Source organism: Panthera tigris, chromosome E2 (assembly GCF_018350195.1).
Source record: "Panthera tigris isolate Pti1 chromosome E2, P.tigris_Pti1_mat1.1, whole genome shotgun sequence".
NCBI lineage: Eukaryota > Metazoa > Chordata > Mammalia > Carnivora > Felidae > Panthera > Panthera tigris.
In genome coordinates, this window is record NC_056674.1 from 16159810 (window position 1) to 16185237 (window position 25428).

At 37.7% G+C, this 25428-nt stretch overlaps 2 protein-coding genes across 10 annotated transcripts in view; one reads left to right on the top strand and one right to left on the bottom strand.

Moving 5' to 3' along the window:
* ZFP30 (ZFP30 zinc finger protein) overlaps window positions 1-25428 on the top strand; it is a 125735-nt gene that overhangs the window by 38706 nt on the left and 61601 nt on the right. For all 9 annotated transcript variants that reach the window (XM_042969033.1, XM_042969032.1, XM_042969028.1 and 6 more), the window contains one exon: window positions 3240-3363. The gene's annotated coding sequence lies outside the window, so the exon portion shown is untranslated. The remainder of the gene's footprint in view (window positions 1-3239; window positions 3364-25428) is intronic.
* The window catches only part of LOC102960504 (zinc finger protein 585A), a 59314-nt gene that overhangs the window by 23507 nt on the left and 10379 nt on the right, over window positions 1-25428 (bottom strand). The window contains exon 4 of the mRNA XM_042968892.1: window positions 17211-18371. Within this exon, the coding sequence (XP_042824826.1) occupies window positions 17211-18371 (1161 nt within the window). The remainder of the gene's footprint in view (window positions 1-17210; window positions 18372-25428) is intronic.

Here is a 25428-nt window from a genome sequence, read left to right on the forward strand (position 1 = left end):
TGTCAATGAAGCCTAAAGTCCACGGGGGTGCTTATGACTGGGAGGTTGTAGAGACACAATTCCTTTCATCTGGCGAATTCCTAAACATTCTTTAAAACCCAGCTAAATACTGGCTTCTGCCAGGACGTTCTATCTGACAGTGGTAGGAGGTTCTACTGAAAGTCTTTTAGCAGTCGCAGCGGTGGGAAGTGTTTTGAGGGAACCAGACCTAAGCTCTGATGTGGGCATGCTGGGTATCTTCAGGCTATTTATGCCCTTCTCTGGGCTTTAGCTTCAAAATTGGGCCAGTTACAGGGTTGGACTGTGCTTTCACCAGCTTGTCTTTCTTCTCCCAAAACTGGTTTAAGGAAAAATCTGTGGAAGTCTATTAGTGAACGCACATTTTTACCAGAGGCCCAAGAATTACTGTTAATTTTGTTGGTAATATGATTATGTTTACAAGAAGACTTAATCTTTTAGTGATTTATGTGGAAATACTAGCAAAATGTCAGCTTAAAAAACTTCATTGAGGAGGGTAAAAGGATAAAACAAAAATAACAGAATGTTGGTAAATGATGAAAGCAGCTGATAGGTACATGAAGCTCATTATAATGTTCTCATTTCTTTAGTATTTGTGTGAAAATTTCACAGTAAAAATTTAAAAATGAATTTAAGAATCATTTACAAGGGCATATTATCAAGAAGAAAGCAGGTGTGTTGATAGTATTAGATTATACAAATTTCAAAGCAAACACTGTTAACAGAGATGTTCCATGTTTTAATAAGATGCAGCTACCAAGAGCATACAACACTAATAAAATTTATCTAACAATATAGGTCTGAAATATATACAGCAAAAGCTGGTAAAACAGGGAAATTTTGAGGAACTCACAATCACAATAACTAACATATCTTTCAGAAACAGATCAAATAGAAGAAAAGTAGGTATAAGACTATATTGGGATAACATAACTAATTTGTTTGATATGTATCTACGTTTTATTTTTATTTTTAACCAGAAAATTACATTTTTTCAAACATACATGGAACAATCATAAAAATTCTCCAAAAAGTAGGCTATAAAAGACATTGTAAAGCCCCCAAACTGATATCACATATGCCGTGTCTCAGACTACATAAAAATGAAGATAGAAACCAACAACAGACAACAGAATATGTAAAATGTTCCAAATGCATGTACATTAAAATACACACATCTGAATAACCCTTGGGTTAAGGACAACATAATATGGGATGTTGCGAACTATTTAGAATGAAGAGGGAAATGATAGTACTATATACATGAAAAATCTAAGGGATGGACCAAAGTGATATCCAGAAGAAAATCTAACCTAAAATTAGGATGCCAGGAGGACTGAAAACATTAATTAAGCTTTAATTCCATCACATTCTACTAAAGTCCTATTAAATACTCCCAAAGAGGGGCACCTGGGTGGATCATTCAGTTAAGCCTCTGACTCTTGATGAAGGAAGGCTCAGATCATGATCTTGTGGTTCGTGGGATTGGATCCCACTGGGCTCCACACTAACAGTGCGGAGCCTGCTTGGGATTCTCTACCTCTTTGCCCCTCCCCTGCTCACACGCTTGCTCTCCCCCCCCCCCCTTAAAATAAATAAATAAACTTTAAAAAAATACTCCCAAAGAAATTGGGAAGGAGTAATCAATGTGATAAGCAGATGTTAATAAAACAAATAGGAAAAAAACCCTACTAGAGATAATAAAACCATGAGCTGGTTGTCTGTAAAAGAGTGAAGTCATTTTTAAGAAAGATGAAAAAAAAAAAAATAGAGAAGATACACACAAACAACATTAGGAAGAAAGGGGGACATTCCTATAGAGAAAGAATTTGAAAGTCAGAATTCTATGGTTATTTTGAGTAATGACTTTGAAAGCCTTACTGAAATACAAAGCTTTCTAAAAAAAGCATAGAGGAAGAAATTGCCATATGAAGGGAAGCTGGACAGGCCAAAAACCATAAAGAAAATGGTTTTGGCACCATATGAAAAAATCAACCCTAGAAGGATTAATGATTCAAATGTCAAAACATAATTTTAATAAAACTGTTAGTAAAAAATATCAGCAAATATTTTTTAGACCTTATGGTAATAGATTTCTTAAACAGAACACAAAAGAAATATGAGAGTAATAAATTTGACTATCTTAAAATCAGTACTTCTGTTCCTCAAATGACAGTAAAGAGAATGAAAAGATAAGTTATAAACTGGGACAGATAGAATACAAGCCTATAGGAGACTGGTAGCAGGAACAACTCCAAATCATTTAGTAAAGCGTAACAAGGGGCACCTGACTGGCTCAGTCGGTGGAGCATACGACATTTGATCTTGGGGTTGTGCGTTCGAGCCTCCCGTTGGATGTGGAGATTACTTAAAAATAAAATCTTAAAAAAAAGTAAAGCATAACAAACCCAATACATATACAGCAAAAGATACAAAGAGGCATTTCATAGAAGAGGAAACTTATGTAGCCAATACTATGAATATTATAAAACATGAATATTATATGAATCATGTCTAGGGAGTGTCCAGAAAGAACGAACCACAGATACAAAGACTTTTAGGAATATCAAAGAATCCAGTGCAGTGGGAGTAGAGTGAGCCAGGATAAAAATGATAAGGAGATGAGGTCAAAGAGGTGATGAGGGAGCCAGGTTGCAGACCTTGAAGACCATTCTAAGAATGTCAGTTTTGGGGGGCACCTGGGTGGCTCAGTTGGTTAAGCGTCCAACTTCAGCTCAGGTCATGATCTCACAATTTGTGAGTTCTAACCCTGCGTCAGGTTCTGTGCTCAGAGCCTGGAGCCTGCTTCAGATTCTGTGTCTCCCTCTCTCTCTGCCCCATCCCCACTCGTGCTCTGTCTCTCTCTGTCTTAAAAATAAATAAATAAATTTTTAAAAGAACATCAGGGTTTTTTTTAATGTTTATTTATTTTTGACAGAGAGAGAGAGAGAGAAAGAGAGAGTGAGCATCCAAGCAGGGGAGGGCAGAGAGAGAGGGAGACACAGAATCTGAAGTAGGCTCCAGATTAGCTGCTCCTGTTAGCACAGAGCCTGACATGGGGTTTGAACTCATGAACTATGAGATCATGACCTGAGCTGAAGTCAGACACTTAACCAACTAAGCTACCCAGGCACCCCCAAAAACATCAGTTTTTACTGTGAATGAGACCCATAGAGGATTTTGAAAAGAGGAGTGACATCATTTAATTAACTTTTTAACAGGATCCTTTTGCTGCTTTTTATGAGTTGAGGGGAAGAAGACAAGGGAAAAAGCAAGAAGATCAGTTGGGAAGATTCTGCAGTAGCCCAGATTGCCTACTGCTACTTCTACCTCCACTGTGCACAGGTACCACAGCTTGTTTTGCTAACAAAGATATGGGATATAGCAGTTAGGACTATGGCCTCTGGTGCATCTTTTTGACACTCATCAGAATCAGTTCTATGTATGTCTTTATTCTCCACATCATTCTTCTCTGAGCCAAGGGTACCTTACCTTGAGGGGAGTTTCTGGTTAGGAGCTTCAGGAGATGGGTCTTATGATGTAGCAAACCCCGTGAATATAGGGTGTGCAAAATGTGCCAGGCAGCCAGAAGGCATGACTAATGCCCACTACAGTCCATCCCTTTGTTGCCCAACATCAGTATGTACTCTCCCTCCAAACATAAACCAAATAAACAAGCAAATAAACAAAAATGCTCCCTCAAATAATGCAACTGTAACTTGTACAAATCAAAATATGCAGTCTCCAAAAGAGTGAATCCCAGGTAACATTAGTGAATACATCTAACTTCACATTTGGAATTTCTAGGTGATGTTCATTCATTTCCTGGTTCTGTCACAATCTTATCTTGTGGAATAATTGGTTAAGATATGGTGTGCCTGGGTGGTTCAGTCAGTTAAGTGTCTGACTTTGGTTCAGGTCATGATCTCGCGGTTCGTGAGTTCAAGCCCCATGTCGGGCTCTGTGCTGACAGCTCAGAGCCTGGAACCTACTTCGGATTCTGTGTCTCCCTCTCTCTCTCTGCCCCTCCCCTGCTCACACTCTGCCTCTCTCTCTCTCCAAAATAAATAAACATAAAAAAAATTTTTTTAAGATATAAATAATATGCCCCTTATAAAATAATAGGGGGATGGGTGACAGGTAATAATAAATTTCTAATATATTATGAATCTGTAGAAGACAAAGTATGAAAGAAAATATAGGTAGAGCCAATAACCTTTTTTTTTTTTTTTAATGTTTTTATTTCTTTTTGAGACAGAGAGAGACAGAACATGAGCAGGGAAGGGACAGAGAGAGAGGGAGACACAGAATCTGAAGCAGGTTCCAGGCTCTGAGCTGTCAGCACAGAGCCCAACACAGGGCTTGAATTTACAGGCTGTGAGATCATGACCTGAGCCGAAGTCAGAAGCTCAACCGACTGAGCCACCCAGGCGCCCCGAGCCAATAACCTTTTAAAACTACCTGGAAAACCTGTTACCTGCCTTTTGGGTAGCAGGAACCTTATTTCCTTGTGCAAATCAGAATTAATCATTAAATGCTGAACCCTCTTTATATCATGTTACTCAGTGATTTTGAGGACACCAAAATGGCTATGTGGCACTCTCAATTTCGTATTCAATGGAATAAATATGAGGGAATAGTTTCTCCTTGAACATTAAGACCTCACCAGCAAAGCCCGTAGATGGTAATTTTTTAAATAGGAGGGAGCAAATATTTTAGTAGTAGATAAATAGGTGTTAATACTAATAGGTGCTATCCCAGTCTCCATTTTGGGTACCCAGACCCTAAAAAAATACCACATATTGGTTCTGATGAGACCATGTACTGGATGTGAGGGCAATACCCACCTTTGCAAGGTATAGTCTTCTAGATGGTACTCTTTTTCAGTTTTTAACAGTTTTAGAATAGTAGAGCTCTAAAATGTCTGAGCTTTGTGGGTGATGAGGCACTGAATAAAACCAGCAAATCTCAAGAGCATCAACCCAGCAAATCTCAAGAGCATCAACCCATTGCTTTACTTTTTTCACTATAAAAGAAGCTCTTTGGTCCAAAGTAACGTTATGTGGGAAGCATGATCATGAATAAGGAATTCATAATATCCATAGCTGGCAGCAAATTTAATTTCCAAGGAGTATCTACCCCAGTAAGGAGAAAAAAATCATCACCTCTTTCATAGTGGAAGAAATCTAGCTGACTGGTCAACATGGTGATTACATAATCCTGTTGCTCATGGTTGGATACTATAGCAAACTGACAGTAGTGAGGTAATCCTTAGTAAGGGTAAATACACATTGTTAATACTGTGAATAACTATATGGTTCATGAACCCAATGAGCAAGCATTGGGGTGGCTGGATGAAGCTAATATCCACAGAGCATGTCATCCTCACCTCTTAATCACAAAACACTTCTACAGAGGTAAGACAAAGAGAAGAGATACAAATATTCTCACTCTCTCGATACATTCCAAAGTGTCCTTCCACATACTTCTTCCCAAATGCACTCGCTATCAGTACTCCCAAGTGTGCTCTTTTCAAGTCATTTATCCTCAAAACTAACCTCTGGATATGAATCAGTGTAGATACCTCATGCTGTCTTTTTTAAATGTAGAACACACATGAGATTTAGCTCTCCAAGTTCTGGCCATTGGGTGAATTTCCCTTCCCAGTCAGTCTATAAAACTCCCTATGAGGGGTTGCAAATCTCCAGCAGTATATTTCTAGTGGTTGTCAGCATATCGTGCCATTATCTAGAGATCAGGCTCAACTTTTTGCAACTGGTCATACAGAACTCTTCATGAATCTGTAGCTCTGAGAGAGGCAGAAGTAGCAATGAGAGTACACACACTGGGGGTATGAGACATTTTAGGACTTGCTTGGGCCTTTCCTATTTATAACCCTCCACTTGATGAAATGTTGTTAATAACATGGTAGACCAGATGACATTCTGCTTATAATATGGACCCAGGTTGCAGTTGTCTGTGTACCATAAATAGGTGTGTAGTCTCTACCAGGGACCCAATGCAAGGCAAGAGCTAGTTCACAAAAAAGGATGATAATTTCTTAATCAAGTGAGTGTGGATCTACTCCAAAATCCTAGGGGCCTCTGCCATAGTGTCTCCTACTTGGGATTTCCACAAACTCCTTCAGCATCCTGATTGGCTACAGACATTCTCAACACCATTGGATCCTTGATTAAGGACCAAGTGGTCAAAGAGCTTGTATTGCAGCCTGGACCATCTGCAAAGCCTTCTCTTTCTCTGAGTCCCACTCAGACCATATAGCCTTATGAAGCACAGAGTAAATAGACCCAACCATGCTGCTCTCCAAAATCCAAAGAAAACAAGCATTGTCCCTCTGTCTTAACAGATATATGGTGGGAAGTTCAGGAACTTTTCTTTCACCTTGGGAGGAGAGATACCCTGACATCTGGCAGCAGAAAGCCCATGAAAATACAAGTCTCTGTGTAATTGGGGGTTTTATTTCCTATCGCCTTCATTCATTTGTCTTACCAATGCAGCTAAAAAGCTGCTATTTTCTACTCTCCAGGTCTTATTGGCATGCTTGAAACTGGGCAAGGCCTTCACCACCAGAGCTAGATTTTGACTGCTGTACAGGTCAAGTTGGATTTTGTGGTCCGTTCAGTGCTAATGGTCCCTGTGGGTCAAATTGAGAGTAGGGTGCAAAATATCAAAATTTTAAAGAAAGACAGAATCAGTATTAATGTTTTCTTTTAGCCTCAGGCTTCAATATGGCTTGGCATGATACTGATATTTTGTTCATGGGGCATTTGGGTACTAATTTTGAATTAAAAAAATACTGCGTTAAAATATTATTTATTTTGATTACTGAGTTTTTTTGGTGTGATTTTACATTTTACACCCATGGCAAGTATCTCACTTGCCTCATCCTAGTCCCAGCCTAAATTATCATTAATCAACCTTCAGACCCTGCTGCCCTTAACTGTAACCACCTTATTTCTAGCTGTTAATTGTTTTTCTTGGTCTCTGCTGGCTTTTAAATCCAACCAGGCCACAAAAACAGTCCCATAATCTCATTTCCTTAAGGTCTGCTGCTTGCTATCACATCCAATGCCACTTCTTTGTACTAGTCACAGTACTTGGATGCAAACAGAACAACCTACTCTTGCTAATTTTAACCCCAAACAGGATTTGTTAAAAGATACTGAATAACTCACTCTCTGTGTATGAGGGCCAGAGAATGAGGCTTGGAGGCTATGTGGTCAGGAATTAAACCATTCGACCCCTCCAAGGAGAACAGTTGCTGCTGATGCTGGGCACAGGCACCGCCAGTGCTAGGCACACAGTGCAAAGCTGGTACCACAGAGACCTGCTGCACTTGAATGCTGATGGCCTTGCCATCAGGCTCATAAGGATCAATTCTGCATGGCACCGCATCCCCCAGTGGGAAATGAAAGGGAAATTCGGTATGGAAGTAGAGTGTGGGATGTTGCCCAAGAAAGGGGGGTGTGTGTAAAAAAAAGCCACAGTTACTGTCCAGGGATATGAGGACATGGCATAAGACAAATTACACTTCACACTAAGGATGGCAGAGCAGAAATAGTGGAGCCTGGGACACAGATGACATCGTGGTTATGTTGTTCCAGCCTGGGGTGTCTCGCCGCAGATTTTTTTGTTATATAAGAAAAGTTGCCCTGGTTTATAGTTTGTAGCAGATGAAGGTATTCTCAATTGATGATTGACCAAGAGGAAGCCATTCTGAGGAGGTAAGAAGAAAGCAGAATCCTGATTGAGGGACCAAATTATAAAGATACTTGTGAGTGAGGAATATACCAGGTAAATGGACAAGTGTGAATGAACATGAAACCACAAGCGCAAGAATAGTAAACAAGAGAAACCAGGAAGAACTCATACAAGAAATAATAAACATAGAAATCTATGAAATACTGGGGAGTCTTCGTGGCCCAGATGGTTAAGTGACTGACTCTTGATTTTGGCTCAGGTCATGATTTCATGGCTCGTGAGTTTGAGCACCGTTTTGGGCTTTGTGCTGACAGCATGGAGCCTGCTTGGGATTCTCTCTCTCCCTCCCTCTCTGCCCCCCATACTCCCGCCCCTGCTGCTTGTGTGCCCTCTCTTTGTTTTGAATACATTACTGAACATTCATGAAGGTCAGGGATTCTCAGTAAGGGTGAAACCAATCCAAGAATGAGGAGCTGGACATTTGTGGGACAACTGCTGCCATTAAATGTGGGGAGCCCACAAATGCTGATGTCCTGAAATGCAAAAAACATTCTTGTAAAATGAAGAATTGTCCCACACCACCACAGTTTTTTAATATCCTGCTGGATATTTAAATAGGTGAAAACCTGCTAATGATTACCTGAGCCTATAGCCTATTTTACATATAAACACAGTGGTGTTTTTTTTTTTTTTAGATGGTTTCAATACATACCAAATTTTCTAGGTATGTAACTACCAAGGCAGTTGAGGCAAAATTGCACTTTCTATTCAGAACTTTATCATGAGCTTTGTCGTTTTGGAAAAATCACATTAACGGTGGCAACACTGCTTACAGTATTTACATCACCAACATATGTGTAGAAGTCTGCATTTGTAGCTGTAATGTTTATGGTAAGTGTATATACAGGTGTAACAATATGTTAGTTGTCTTGGGCATTTTTGTATTACAATTTTCTTTCCATTAATGTTCCTATTTATGTCAAATTAGGGCATTATATTGAGTTTTAAAAAATTGTGAATGGTGAGGGATTATACTACCTGTGAACTTAATTTTAGGAAGGCAAAGAGTTGTAATAAAATATTTGTTGCGAAAAGGAGACTGTGTGTAATTTGAGAATCTGCCCTTGAAAAAGATCAATAGCTTATAAATAAGTTAACTTTAAAAATAGTACAAGAGAAAATATTGTCAACTCATAGAAGGCAAGAAGGGAATAAATGAAACAAGAAACATGTTAAAGGAAAAACAAAACAAGATGGCAGAAATAATTCAAATATCATACTTACAATAAATACAAAGAGATTAACCTCACTTATTAAAAGACAGAGATTAGGGGCGACTGGGTGGCTCAGTCAGTTGAGCGTCCAACTCTTGATTTTGGCTCAGGTCATGATCCTGGGGTGGTGGGATTGAGCCCCACATCCGTGAAGCCACTTAAGTCAGTCTCTCTCCCCCCCCCCCCGCTCTCCCTCCCTCGCCCCTCCCCGACTCACGTGCGCACGTGTACTCTCTCTCTCAAAAAATAAATAAATCATCTTAAAAAAATAAAAGAGATTATAGAAAAGGTGACAAAACAAAACTAGGTATATAGTATTTATAAAAGATAAACATTAAGAGCAGATTGAAAGAAAAATAAAGACTGAAAGTAAAGGAAAAAATGTCCTATGCAAAAAAATACTCCACCATAAAGATTTAATAGTGAAGAACGTGTATGGCTTTAATAAAATCTCAAGGTATGTAAAGCACAACTTGAGGGAATTACAAGGGGAAAAATTAACAAATCTACAATCATAGATTTTTTTAACATAAGTCCATAAACTGATAGATTAATTAGAAACAGTAAGAATACATTAAAATTTAACACAACTATCTTGATTTATAAGCTATATTTTGAAAGCTTCTCTGCAAAAATACTTTTTTATACTTTTTCACAAGCAGAAACAGTATTTCTCCGAAATTGCCCATACTCCAGAGATTAAATATCCTATGGCCCACCTGCTAGACTACAAGATAATTAAATTGGAATAAATAAATAAATAAATAAATAAATAAATAAATAAGGCACATATGTTTGGAGACTCAGAACAATCTTAAAATTTTAATAGGTTAAAAAGCAATTGTAAAGGAAATCAGAGAACATTTAAAACTAAAAAGAACTTTATGTCAAAATGGACATCTAAAATTAATAGCTTCGGGGCGCCTGGGTGGCGCAGTCGGTTAAGCGTCCGAATTCAGCCAGGTCACGATCTCGCGGTCTGTGAGTTCGAGCCCCGCGTCAGGCTCTGGGCTGATGGCTCGGAGCCTGGAGCCTGTTTCCGATTCTGTGTCTCCCTCTCTCTCTGCCCCTCCCCCGTTCATGCTCTGTCTCTCTCTGTCCCAGAAATAAATAAAAAACGTTGAAAAAAAATTTTTTTAAATTAATAGCTTCAAATACATTAACTACAAAACAAGTTGAAAATAAAGCATTTTTCTATTCAAATAGTTTTTAAAAAGGAAACTCAAAGAAAGAAGAAATGAAATAATAAACATCAGATGTTAATGAAATAATAAGTAGCAAGCAAAAATACTGAAGGTATCATTTATAACAATGCAAACTGGTTTTGAGGGAAAAAAATAAACAAAACTTTAATATAATTCATCAAGCAAAAGGAAAGCTATAAAAATTAGGACTATCAGAGATTTAACTAACTGTAGATAGTTACGGGAGATATTAAGAATCAGTAAAGGGAGGGGTGCCTGGGTGGCTCAGTCAGTTGAGTGTCCAGCTCTTGATTTTGGCTCAGGTCATGATCTCACAGTCATGGCATTGAGCCCCTGGTGGGGCTCTGTGCTGGGCATGGAGCCTATTTGGGATTCTCTTTCTCCCTCTCCTTCTGCCTGCTGCACCCTCAAAAAAATCAGTAAATGGATTTAATGCTAATGTTTTAAATACCTAGGTTAAATGAACAACTTTTTAAAATTATCAAAAGTTTCTCGAGAAGAAACAAAATCTCAATAGGCCACTAGCCATTGAAGAAAAGTAATAGTAGTTTAAGAACTCTCCAGCCAAACATACCTTGCATAAATGGTAAGGTTGGTTTTTTTTAGTTTTATTTTTAAGTAATCTCTATACCTAAGTAAGGCTCCACAAAAATGCCAGCGGGGAGCCTGACGTGGGGCTCTAACTCACGAACAGTGAAATCATGACCTGAGCCAAAAGCTAGAGTTAGACGCTTAACCGACTGAGCCACCCAGGTGCCCCTAGAGGCATTCACATTAAGTCTGGACACGACAAGTATGGCCCTTAACAGAGCCCACATTCAACTGGAAGTTCTAGTTAAGTGCTAGACTAGGCTAACTTTAAGACCACCAAATTATTCCAGATTAGACAGAAACACTCCCCAGTTCATTTTTTGAAAATAAGCATTAGTCCTAAATTATGATAAAAATAAGTCTTGAAATAGGAAGAAAATCCACATTTACACACCAATTTCTCTTATGTATAAAGATGCAGGGGCACCTGGGTGGCTCAGTCCGTTAAGCATCCGACTTCAGCTCAGGTCATGATCTCATAGTTCATGAGTTCCAGCCCTGAGTTGGGCTCTGTGCTGACAGCTCAGTGCCTGGAGCCTGCTTCAGATTCTGTGTCTCCCTCTCTCTGCCCCTCTCCCACTCATGCTCTGTCTCTGTCTCTTTCTCTCTCTCAAAAAGAAATAAAACATTAAATAAATAAAGATGCAAAAATTCTAAATGTTATCACATGATGTATAAGTTATTAAAATAACTCATCTAAAAAAAATAACTCATCTATGGAGAGGCAGAAAGTTGTAATTTCACATTTTCTTAATGTAGAACTCTGATTACTATATTCTTTCTCAGTTCTTTGTCTACTAGCTATATGTATATGTTATATGGATGTGTGTTATAACATATATGTTATTACACACACACATAAGTTGTTTTTGTTCAGTCTTGGCTGAAGCTGGAGTTGTACAATATGAGCTTGTAAAAAAGAGTCAGTATTGTCAGCAACAAAATTCTGAGCAGAGCAGCAATTTATAAACATTTTTTGCAAGAGCTAGAGACTAAGAATATTAAAATATTGAACTGGAGATAGACAAAAACAAAAAAGAACTCTAGTTATCAGATTATCAGATATATATATATACCCCAGTTATCAGATGATTGTATTCTGCAAACTTTCTGGTGTACTTCTCTACTTAAAGTACCTTGGTTTGTGAGTATAATTTGTCCTGGAAACATGCTTGTAATCCAAAGCACTTGTATATCAAAGTGAATTTCACGAACCATTGGCTCAGTTGTGATCATGTGACATTTGGCATCATGTACTACTTGTATTGCAAGACCGCTCATTTATCAAGTTAAAATTTATTAGAAATGTTTGCTCATCTTGCAGAACACTCGCAGACCAAGTTACTCACAATCCAAGGTTTTACTGCACTGTGATAACGTGGGTGAACATTCTCTTGTACACACCTGATCTCCAACAGTTCAGTGCTATTTGCCTAGCAAGAGAGCTGTCAGTCTCCAAGGCTTGCTAACTAGCTGCCTTCTGCAATGGAACTGACCATAACCCAAGTTATAAATAGCTGGATTTTCCTAGATATGCAGAAAGGTTTCAGATTTATTATATCCTCAACTTTGCCCTTCAATCAAAATGCTAAAAATTAAATAACTCTGTAATAGTCTTTGTCTTAAAACTTAACACATGGGATATTTAGCTTTCATATTATAGCAAAATAGGATTTCTGTTGTAATAAAGTGTACTTATTTAATATCAGGAAATGATTTATTATTCAATAAGGTAAAGGATAAAAATTATTATGATTATCCCCAAAAGGCATATGATAAAAACTGAGTTGTCATTTCTAATAAAATTCATATAAAGATAAAAAGGCCACCCTTTACTATGATCAAAGCTGTCTACCAAACCCCACAGGCAATATGCTACTCATTGAAATGCTGAAGCCATTTCCATTTATATCAGAAAAGAGATGAGGACGAGTACACTTATTGCAGCTATTAAACATGGCTTTAGAAATGTAAAGCAATCGATAGGTATAAAAAATAACTGATGTAGGGGCACTTGGGTGGCTCAGTCGGTTAAGCACCTGACTTCGGCTCAGGTCATGATCTTGCGGTTTGTGAGTTTGAACCCCGCATCGGACTCTGTGCTGACAGCTCAGAGCCTGGAGCCTGCTTCAAATTCTGTGTCTCCCCCTCTCTGTGCTCCTCCCATGCTCATGCTCTGTCTCTCTCTGTCTCTCAATAATAAATAAATGTTAAAAAAAATTAAAAAAAAATACCTGAGGTAAACAATGGAAAGGAAGAGTCAGAATTATTTCTATTTAAATCATATATTTGCACATCTGTATAAACCAAGACACTTTAGGAAAATATTCTTTGGTATGATGACTAAATATAAGATACAGATATATTTAAGGAGAGCACCTGTTGGGATGAGCAGTGGGTATTATATGTAAATGATGAATTAGTAAATTCTCCTGAAACCATTATTACACTATATGTTAACTAACTTGGATTTAAATAAAGTAAAAAAAAAAAAAGATACAGATATAAAAATTAACACTTTTCTATATAAGCTATAATCAGTTAAAATGAATTATATATATCTATATATCTATATCTATATATCTATATATATTTAGTTTCAAAGTCATGAAACACAAGTTCTGAACAAGAAAGCATTGAGATCATATGAAATATTACAAAATTTTACTAAAGGGAATATAATAAGATCTGAAAAATCAGTGTGAAAGACCGTGTTTCTTTTTTTTTTAAGTTTATTTATTTATTTTGAGAGAGAGAGAGAGAGCCAGGGAGGGCCTGAGAGAAGGAGAGAGATCCCAAGCAGGCTCTGCACCATCAGTACAGAGCCTGATGTGGGACTCGAACCTGCGAACCCTGAGATCATGACCTGAGTGGAAATCAAGAGTTGGACACTTAACCAATGCCCCAGCCATGTTTCTTGTTGGAAAGATTTAATAGAATAAAAATTCAAATAGGGGCGCCTGGGTGGCTCAGTCGGTTAACCATCTGACTTTGGATCAGATCAGGTCATGATCTCACTGTTCATGAGTTCAAGCCCTGTATCAGGCTCTCTGCTGTCAGCACAGAGCCCACTTCAGATCCTCTGCCTCCCTCTCTCTCTGCCCCTCCTGTGCACATGTGCTCACTCTCTCTCTCTCGAAAATAAATGAACATTTAAGAAAAATAAAAATTCAATTAATATAAATAGTTGATATAATTCTAAGCAATAGAAGAACAAATACCTGAGATTAGGCACAAAAAGAAAAAAAGCGTGGTGGGAGCTTAGATTACCATATTTAAAAATATTGTATATTCTTAAAAATATTGTATATTCTAGTTACTGTAATACTTCAAAATTTAAATTGTGCAAATAAACATTACACATTGCAACTCTTTAGACTATGTAAATATACAACAAATGAGTCCAGAAGATGGGGTTAGATCATGTCTTTTGAAAATTGTGTTTTCTTAGATTTGAGATATAACAGACCCTAGATATATCATTAATTGAAAGCAGGTTAGATGGGCTAAATGGGTGATGGGTATTAAGAAGAGACTTGTTATGATGAGCACTGGGTGGTATATGTAAGTGTTGAATCACTAAATTCTACTCCTGAAACAAACAAAAGTAAAAAAAGAAAGAGAGCAGGTTAGGTCCTGGACAATCTGGGTAAATTATATGGTAGTAAACTCTAATACAGTGGTAGGCTTGATTTCTTAATTATCAGTTAGGATTTTTACATCCCTCTTTGTATTTTTTAAAACATGTTTATTTATTTGAGAGAGAGAGAGAGAGAGAGAGAGAGAGAGCACGAGCACAAGCAAGGGAGGAACAGAGAGAGGGAGGGAGATACAGAATCTGAAGTAGGCTCCAGGCTCTGAGCTGTCAGCACAGAGCCCTACATGGGTCTTGAACCCATGAACCGTTAGATCATGACCTGAGCCAAAGTCAGGCACTTAACTGACTGAGCCACCCAGATGCCCCTACATCTCTTTTTATAAATAAAGATGTAAAAAGTCCTTTACATTGGCCTTTTTTTTTTTTTTTTTTAATGTAGGCTCTATGCCTGATGTGGAACCCAGAGCAGGGCTTGAACCCACAAGCCTGAGATCAAGAGACGCTTAGCTAACTGAGCCACCCACCCAGGTGCCCCTACTTTTTTTTTTCAGTAGGCTTCACACCCAGTGCAGAGCCCAATGTGGGTCTTGAACTCAGAACTCTGAGATCAAGACCTGAGCTGAGATCAAGAGTCTGATCTTAACTGACTGAGCCACCCAGGTGCCCGCCAAATTGGCTTTTAATGTTAATTATGTACTCTGTATTTGCTTGCTAGGGCTGCCATAACAAGTATCACAGACTGGGTGGCTTAAACAACAGAAATCTATTGTGTCATAGTTATAGAGGCTAGAAGTCTGAGATCAAGGCTTGGTTTCTTCCGAGGCCTCTCTCCTTGCCTTACAGATGGCTGCCTTCTTGTTAGGTCTTCACCTGGTCTTTCATTTGTGCACGTGTATTCCTGGTGTCTTTGTGTGTCTAAATTTCCTCTTTTTATAAAGACATCAGTCAGGTTGGATTAGGATCCACCCTAAGGGACTCATTTTAACTTAATCATCTTTTTTAATAGCCTTATCTCCACACAGAGTCACATTTTGAGGTATTGGAGATTAGGTCCTCAACATGGATTTGGGGGGACATAATTCAAACTATAACATACTCTTTGCCCCATTTAACTATCCAAGTTTTAGTGACCTCTTATATAAGTTGGTAAGCATTCTATTTTTTTTCCCAGGCTCTGGAAGAATTTATATAATATGTAAATTATCTATTACTTGAAGTATTGGCATTCTGTGTTCTTAAAAACATCTGGCTTTTTAAGGGGTTAGATTGTTAAATATTTTAATTTTTTTCCTGTTGGTTATGTTTTTTCAACTTTTTTTTTTTATTTTTTTTTTATTTTTGGGACAGAGAGAGACAGAGCATGAACGGGGGAGGGGCAGAGAGAGAGGGAGACACAGAATCGGAAACAGGCTCCAGGCTCCGAGCCATCAGCCCAGAGCCTGACGCGGGGCTCGAACTCACGGACCGTGAGATCGTGACCTGGCTGAAGTCGGACGCTTAACCGACTGCGCCACCCAGGCGCCCCTCCTGTTGGTTATGTTTTATTCAGGTTTTCTACTTCTTCCTGAATAAAATTAGGTTATTTTCTTAGAAAATGATTAATTTCATGTAGATCAGTAGTTGCCGACTGGGGGCAATTTCACCCTCCACTCTACTCCAGACCTTTAGGCGATGTCTGGAGACATTCTTATTTTTCAGAATTAGAGGGAAGGGGAGAATACTGACATCTAGTTAGCAGAGGACAGGGAGGCTACTAAACACTGTACACTATACAGGACAGCCCCCTATAACAAAGAGTTATCTGATCCCAATGTCAGCAGTGTGAAAATCCTGCTCTAGACGTTCAAATTTACTTGTATAAAGTAGTAGGATGGTTAAGAAGAATCTCGGTTTATAGAGTTAAATAAAATTCCTCATTTATAATGTCTTTAGTTTTTAATTTTTTTTTCTTGACCACGCCCATATTCTGACCTCTAGAAAGAACACTTCTGGATTTGGACTAAATCTAAACTTGACTTGATTTAATCTCTATTTTTTATTAATTCATATCTTCTCGTTTTGAAAGTTATTTTATTTGCTTTCTACCTTGTTTTATGCATAGTTTGTTTTTCTGTTTATTAAATTATATCCATGTATCAAAGGATATACATTTTCCTATCAGTACAGATTTGGATCACATTACACAGCTTTTGATATGTACTACTCTCAATACCATTCATTACTAAAAATTCTGTATTGTTTACTTTTAGTTTCTTCCTTAAATTACCAAGTTGATAGTGTTTTGTTTTAGATCAACTTTTTTACTTGATTTATCATCTTATTGCCTTTCTGTCAGAGTTTTTCTTTTGATGTTCAATAAAAGATAAGTGGTTACTGATGACTTTCCTATATTTTTTATATTAAAGAATGTTTTTATAATGCCCTAATGTTAAGTAAAATCCTGGTAACTGTTTCCTACATTTGTTACATTCATTATAAAGACTCTTTATAATGTAGAATAAAGTATAAACTTAAACTAAGTTTTTCCTCATTATTTACATGAGTATAATTTCATGCTAATATAAATCACTGACATGATAAATAAGAATTAAGATAAATAAAAATTTATTACATATTACATTCATGTGGCCTTTCTCCTGAATGAATTCTCTGATGCCTTCCTATACTTGCTATATTCACAGAGTTCTCATCTGGTAATTCTCTGATGTCCCATAAGAGTTTACTTAGAAGCAAAATACTACATTCATTACAGTACTAGAGATTTTCTTTCTCCAATATGAATTTTCTCATGTCGAATAAGACATGAACCACGGATAAAGGCTTTCCCACATTCTTTACATTCATAGGGTTTCTCACCAGTATGAATTATCTGATGATGAATAAGTTGTGATCCTTGACCAAAAGATTTGCCACATTCCTTACATTCATAAAGTTTTTCACCAGTATGAATTCGTTGATGGTGTGCGAGTTCCCTGTTATGACTAAAGGACTGTCCACATTCCTTACATTCAAAGAGTTTTGCTCTTAAATGAATTTTCTGATGTCCGATAAGATTTGAGTGGTAACGGAAGGCTTTATTACAATTGTTACATTCATAGGGTCTTTCTCCAGTGTGAATTCTCTGATGTTGAATAAGGATTGAGTGGTGATGGAAGGCTTTCCCACATTCACCACATTCATAGGGTCTTTCTCCACTGTGAACTCTCTGATGTCCCTTAAGAATTGAAGCGTTGCTAAAAGCCTTCCCACATTCTTTACATTCATACTGTTTTTCTTTAGTATGTGTTTTTTCATGTCGAATGAGGGATGAGTGGTAACTGAAAGCTTTTCTACATTCTTTGCATTCATAGGGTTTCTCTCCAGTATGAATTCTCTGGTGTAGAGTAAGGTGTGAGCCACGACTAAAAGCCTTTCCACATTCCTTACATTCATAGGGTCTTTCTCCAGTATGAATTCTCTGATGTCGAATGAGATTTGAGGGGTGGTGGAAAGCTTTCCTACACTCATTACATTCATAGAGTTTGTCTCCATTATGAATTCTCTGATGTCCAGTAAGTTTTGAGCAACTGTTAAAAGCCTTTCCACAATGCTTACATTCATAGCATTTTTCTTTAGTATGTCTTCTCCCATGGTGAATTAGCAGTGAGTGGTAATTGAAGACTTTCCCACATTCTCTGCATTCATAGGGTTTTTGCCTAGTATGATATATCTGATGTAGACTATAGGATGTTTGTTGACTGAGACTTTGCATATTTTCATGGGTGACTGTCACAGGTTTAAGATATTCTTCTTTATTTCCCTGTTCTGTCTGAAAATGGTGATTATACTTCCAATCATCTTGAAAAATGGAACATCCAAATTCATGGGTTGGAAGTCTTTCCATTATCTTCCACTGAGATGACTTTATTTTATAATTGTCATCATTTGGTGATAACTCCTTTGTTGCACATTGGGATTTCATATCTGAGAAGTAATGAGAAAGAAAATGTGCATTTTTTTCCAGTTCCTGGAAGAACAAAATTTCTGAATAGGAATATGAACACATTACCTATAAGAAATTGATGGCTTGACAAGATCTCAAATATAACTATGGAAGGTGAGCATAGCGTGGACACAGAGGTGATTAAAGAAGCAGGGTAACTGTTTCTAAAATGTTGCTTCAGATCAGAATTACTGGAAAACTTGTTAAAAACAGAAATGGTACAAGTATCACTTCAAAGCAATTGAATCAAACTACAGGAATAGACCTTAGCTTTAAGAAAAATCTCTAGGGGCACCTGGGTGGCTCAGTCAGTTAAGCGTCCAACTTCGGCTTGGGTCATGATCTCATGGTTTGTGGGTTCGAGCCCGCCTCGGGCTCTGTGCTGACAGCTCGGACCCTGGAGCCTGTTTCGGATTCTGTGTCTCCCTCTCTCTCTGCTCCTCCCCCGCTCATGCTCTGTCTCTCCCTCTCCTTCAAAAATAAATTTAAAAACATTAAAAAAAAAAATCTCTAGTGATTCTGATGTAGCCTGAAGTTGGAAAATCATTAAGGTTTTCCTCTGTACTTAGTGTAACACTTGAATAACTTACCATTAACTCAAAGGTGATATCATGATCTGGCCCTGGCTAACATATCACTGAACTATGCTCTTCCCCAGTTCACTATGCTATGTTCCAAGAGCAGATAAAATACTTTTGTATATTAGTGTGATTTCCACTGCTGTTCTCTCTAGCAGGTATTGTTTTTGTTTTTCAATTTTTTAAAAATTTTATTTAAGTGATCTCTCCACCCCATGTGGGGCTCAAACTCAAGACACTGAAATCAAGAGTCATATGCTGTTCCAACTGGGCCAGCCAGGCACCCCATTTGGAGGTACTGTCTGTCCTTGTATGGCTGGCCCCTTCTCACCCTTCTTGTCTCAGTGTAAATATAATTACAAATAACACTAAAAATCCCCCCTCTCAAACTGTGTCGGACAACACCAAATCTTATTCTAGTGCCCAAATGACTAATCATAACCTTCACGATTTTTCTCATCTATTTTTTCTCATTTTCTATGCTAGACTATAAGATTCCTATTGGAAAGCATCATGTCTGTTTAACTCACTACTATTTAATTAGCTTTTAGCACAATATCTACCATATAACAGGTGTTCAATAAATAGCTATTGAATGGTGAGGATTAAGGAAAAGGAATTAGAATGGGAATATAGGAAAATATCAGGAAATTAATAGGGAAAACAATTAAGTTCCATAGTCATTATTTTAGAAGAATCTTTATGGTGTTTTATGCATTGTGGCAAAATTATATAACCAAAGTTTCATGTAATTATGAACATATAGATTTGTTGATGTAGGAAAACTAGAGGATACCCTCCAATGGGACAAAGGGTGTCTCAGTGGCTAATGAGCTAGAAACTGTAATAAAAAGAATGTTGGGTCTTAGTTGATGGGGCAAGATGATGGCAATACAAAGTGGAGAATATCCTGGGGAAATTTCAAAGGGTGGAATGAGTCAGCTATGAGCAGATAACAAGGAGGTAGTTTTTGTGTCTAGAGTAGATACTATATAAAACACCATTTGCCTGGCATGTGACGATATTGGCCAAGGATAAGAAACAAGTAGCCTCACCAATGGCAACAGCCACTGACAGTCTGAAGTAAAAGCAACCTTCAGATAGCATGACAGAATAAAATGCACAGTGGCATGGTGGGAAGATCCAAGGAACTGTATCATAGAGACTGGATTTCAAGTCTCAGTTCTCTAATTACAAGGTTTATGTCACTGCAAGAATTACTTACAATCTGTAAGTACCATTTCCATATCTGTAAAATGATGGTAACGCTTAACATAGGTTAATTGCTAAAATTAACAGTAATTTAGAGCGAGACTGAGAAAAATAATGGTAACTGTTTGAAGCTCAGTGATAGGTACATCATTATTTTTGCAAATATTTGAAAATTTCTGTAATAAAAAGAAAAGAAGAGAATAACTTGGGTAAAGTCCCTGGAAAAAATAAGTAGTAATTACAATAAAGGAAAAAAATATTTTCACAAAAATGACAAAAGTGGACAAGGGAAATTATTTTGAAGACATCAAAGTAGTGCCAGGCTGAGAGGCATAAGCCAAAAGGTAAACATTATTCTGGCATCAACTTCTTCAACATTCAGAAAGTCTTGTCTAGCTCTTAAACAGGTCTTCACTTTTTTTTTCTCATTTCTTGATATCCACTGCCAATACTCAAACCGAAGCATAAATGATTTCTCAAATAAGAAAATATTTGCAAAGAATTTATCTGATAAGGGGTTAATATCCAAAACATATAAGGAACTCATTTAACTCAATGGCAAAAAAAAAAAAAAAAAAAATAGTGTGATTAAGAAATGGGAAAAGGACCTAAACAGACATTTTTCCAAAGAAGACATACAAATGTCCATGAAAATATGCTCAACATCACTAATCACTGGGGAAATGCAAATCAAAACCACAATGAGATATCACCTCACACCTGATAGAATGGCTATTATCAAATTGACAAGAAATAACAAGTGCTGACCAGGATGTGGAGACAAGGGAACCCTTGCACACTACTGGTAGGAATGTAAATTGTTACAGCCACTGTGGAAAATTTGAGGTTGCTCAAATGATTAACAATTGAATTACCATATGATCCAACAATCCTACTCCTGAGTATATATTCAAAGGAAATGAAATCACTATCTTGAAGAGATATTTGCACCTCCATGTTCATTGCAACATTAGTTGCAAAAGCCAAGACCTGGAACAACTTAAGTGTCCACTGACACATGAATGAATAAAGAAAATGTGGTGTTTACATATACAATGGGATGTAATTCAGCCATAAAAAAGAAGGAAATCCTGCCATTTGTGACAACATGGATGAACCTTGAGGGCATTATGCTATGAAATAAGTCATATGGAGAAAGGCCAGTATTTCATGATCTCATTTATATGTGAAATCTAAAAAGCCAAACTCATAGAAACAGAGAGTAGATTGGTGCTTGCCAGGGGCTAAGGGTGGAGGCAATGGAGAGATGTTGATCTATGGGTACAAACTTCCAGTTATAAGATAAATAAGTTCTGGAATCTAATGTACAGCATGGTGATCATAGTTAATCTATATTGTATACTTAAAAGTTGCTGAGAGGTGGGGCGCCTGGGTGGCTCAGTCGGTTAAGCGTCTGACTTTGGCTGAGGTCATGACCTCATGGTTTGTGGGTTTGAGTCCCGCGTCAGGCTCTGTGCTGACAGCTCAGAGCCTGGAACCTGCTTCAGATTCTGTGTTTCCCTCTCTGTCTGCCCCTCCCCAGGTCGCACTCTGTCTCTATCTCTCTCAAATATAAATAAAAATTTTTTAAAACTTGCTGAGAGAGTAGATTTTAAATGTTCTCACCATGCACATGCACACACACACACACACACACACACACACAAAGGTAATTATGTGAGGTGATGTGATAATTAACTTTATTGTAATCATTTCACTGTATATACATGTGGCAAATCATTATGTTGTACATCTTAAACTTACACAATGTTATATGCCAATTATATCTCAGTAAAGCTGAAAAAATTAATCTCTCATCTGAATTGCAGTAACTCCTGTATGGTCTCTTTAATTTCACCCCCCACCAGTGGCAATGATTGCTACTTGATACCCAATATATCATCTTCCTTTCTGTTCCTTAATAACAGAATCCTTATTTAAAATTTTTTTCCATTTTATTTATTTGAGAGAGGTGGGGAGGGAGAGGAAAGGACAGAGAGAGGAGGAGAGAGAAAATCCCAAGCAGCCTCTGCGCCACCATGGGGCTTGACCCCACAACCCTGGAATCATGACTTGAGACGAAACCAAGAGTTGGACACTCCACCAACTGAGCCACTCAGGTACCTGCAGAATCCTGATTTTAAATGAAGCAGCAATGTGCCCAGCTGAAAGACTATCCATGCAGTTGAGTGTGTCCATGTGATTAAGTTCTGGTCCCTGAGATATATGCAAAAGTTTTGTGTGGTACTTTCTATGGTATTTTCTGAGAGGATTACTTGAAGAGAGCTGACCCCAATGAGAGATGTACACTTCTTGTCCTCTACCACCTCTTTCTTCCTTCCTCTTTTCAGAATGCAGATGTGTTTGCTGGAGTGGCAGTAGGCTTTTCAGATCATGAGATCACCTTGAGGATGGGAATGTCAAAGAAAAACTGTAGGGCGCCTGGGTGGCTCAGTTGGTTAAGCTTCTGACCGGCTCAGGTCGTGATCTCACAGTTCCTGGGTTCGTGCCCCACATTGGACTCTCTGCTAACGGCTCAGAGCCTGGAGCCTGCTTAGGATTCTGTGTTTCCCTCTCTCCCTGCCCTTCCCCTGATCATGCTCTGTCTCTCAAAAATGAATAAACATTGGGGCACCTGGGTGGCTCAGTCAGTTAGACGTCTGACTTCAGCTCAGGTCATGATCTCACAGTTCGTGAGTTCAAGCCCCCGTCAGGCTCTGTGCTGACAGCTTAGAGCCTGGAGCCTACTTCAGATTCCTGTGTCTCTCTCTCTCTCTCTCTCTGCCCGTCCCCGCCCCCCCCACCCACTCACAATCTGTCTCTCTCAAAAATAAATAAACATTAAAAAATGTTTAAAAAGGGGTGCCTGGGTGGCTCAGTCGGTTAAGCATCCGACTTCAGCTCAGGTCACGATCTCGTGGTCCGTGAGTTCGAGCCCCACGTCGGGCTCTGGGCTGATGGCTCAGAGCCTGGAGCCTGCTTCAGATTCTGTGTCTCCCTCTCTCTCTGCCCCTCCCCCGTTCATTCTGTGTCTCTCTCTGTCTCAAAAATAAATAAAAACGTTAAAAAAAAACAAAAATAAAAATAAATTTTTAAAAAGACTTAAAAATGAATAAACTTTTAAAAAAGAAAAAAAAAAGAAAATTGCAAGTTAAACAGGCAAGGAAGACTGTATTCAAGATTACTGCAGTAAGGGTCTGAACTATTCCAAGTTCAGATGAACTCAACTCTAAATGATGAACTCAACTCTAAATTCAACAGGGACATCTGGGGATTTATACCCAACAGGCAGATTGAAGGAGTCACTGGATAGAAAATTACTCAGAGTAACTTGGTTAGGTATCAGGAGTGTGGGAATTCTTGCTAAACTGCCTTGGCAGGATTCTTGCTGAAATGGGCTCAGCAGACCTTGGACAGAAGGCCAAAAAATAAAGTCTACTCAAGAAGAGGGCTCAGAGGAGCCTGACTAAACTTTGGTCAAAGAAGGAGACTCCTTATCAGAGCTATACATTAAGATAGGAAAACAGCAAGAAAGGAGCCTGGGTTCTTAAGACAAAGGAAATCAGGTATCAAAAACTGCAAACCCCTGGGGCGCCTGGGTGGCTCAGTTGGTTAAGCGTCCGACTTCAGCTCAGGTCATGATCTCGCGGTCCTTGAGTTCAAGCCCTGCATCGGGCTCTGTGCTGACAGCTCAGAGCCTGGAGCCTATTTCAGATTCTGTGTCTCCCTCTCTCTCTCTGACCCTCCCCCATTCATGCTCTGTCTCTGTCTCAAAAATAAATAAACATTAAAAAAAAATTAAAAAAAAAAAAACCTGCAAACCCCATAAACCAATGGAAGTAATAAGCCAATTTGGCAAGGATGGAAGGATTATAAAAAAACAGCTGTGAAAAATAAATTGTATGTCAGTAATAATCAATTAGGAATTATAACAGGAAAATGATTTTGTTTATAATAACTAACAAAAGTTCTCAAGTTTTAAGGAATAACAGCAGAGATGTTCAAAGATTTTCATGGATAAAACTATAAAATTTAAAATTCTTAATGATGATCATAAAAGATCCCAATAAAGGGATGGATATGCAACATTTATGGAAGGGATGCTCAATGTAGGAAAAATGTCAACTCTTGCCAAATTGATATAAAACTTGGTGTTAACTCTAATGAAAAGCCCAAAAGGACTTTTATAATATTTGACAAGGTGATTAAAAATGTATATACAAGGGTATTTATATAACAACCATAGATAATAATATTCTGACAAAATAAAATGGGGGCTCTTATATTATTAGATATTAAATTACAAAACAGCTTATAAAAACAGGATTTTTAAGTGAAAATGCAAATAGAAACAATATAAAAGCCATGCATACTTGAGAATTCAGTAACAACTTGCTATAGTTATCCTCTTCTATAGTCAGTTATTTTTGCATCTTATTTAAGAAGTCATTTCCCACCTCAAGGTCTGAAAGATATTTACCTCTATTTTCTACTAAGGGTGGATGGAAAATGTGATGCAATATAAAAATACACAGCATCATCTTTAAAGTATTCTTACCACAAATGTTTAAGCTGAATCCAAACAAGCTATGAAATCTAACTTCCAGGTAGTACAGAATACAGAGGCACAAGTTAAAGAATATTATAAGTGAGGAATGAGAAAAACCCAGAATGTGGAATATTCTATAAGACAACTGACATGTACTCTTAAAAATTTACTATCATGGAAAAAAATGGTTCTAGATCCAAAGAGATTAAATACATAGAACCACCAAATGCAAAGTATGCATCTTGACTGAATTCTGATTCCCTCTTCCCTATTGAAGAAAGGTCAATATAAACTTTCCAAAATGAATGCAAAAAGAAAAATGAATTTAAAAACAAAACAAACAAAAAACAGAACAGATCATCCAAGACTTACGGGATAATGTCAAGAGGGCACATAATTAGAATACCAGAAGGAGAAGAGAGAGACAAGTAGAATTATTTGAATTAATTATGGCCAAAACCATAACAACGTCTTTCTAGATACGTTTCCTGAGCCAAGGGAAACAAAAGAAAAATTAAACAATTGGAACTACATAAAAATAAAAGCTTCTACACAGTGAAGGAAACAATCAACAAAACTAAAAGCAACCTACAAAATGGGAGAAGATATTTGCAAATGACTGATATATCTGATAAAGGGTTAGTATACAAAATATATAAATAACTTATCAAACTTAACACTCCAAAAATGAATAATCCA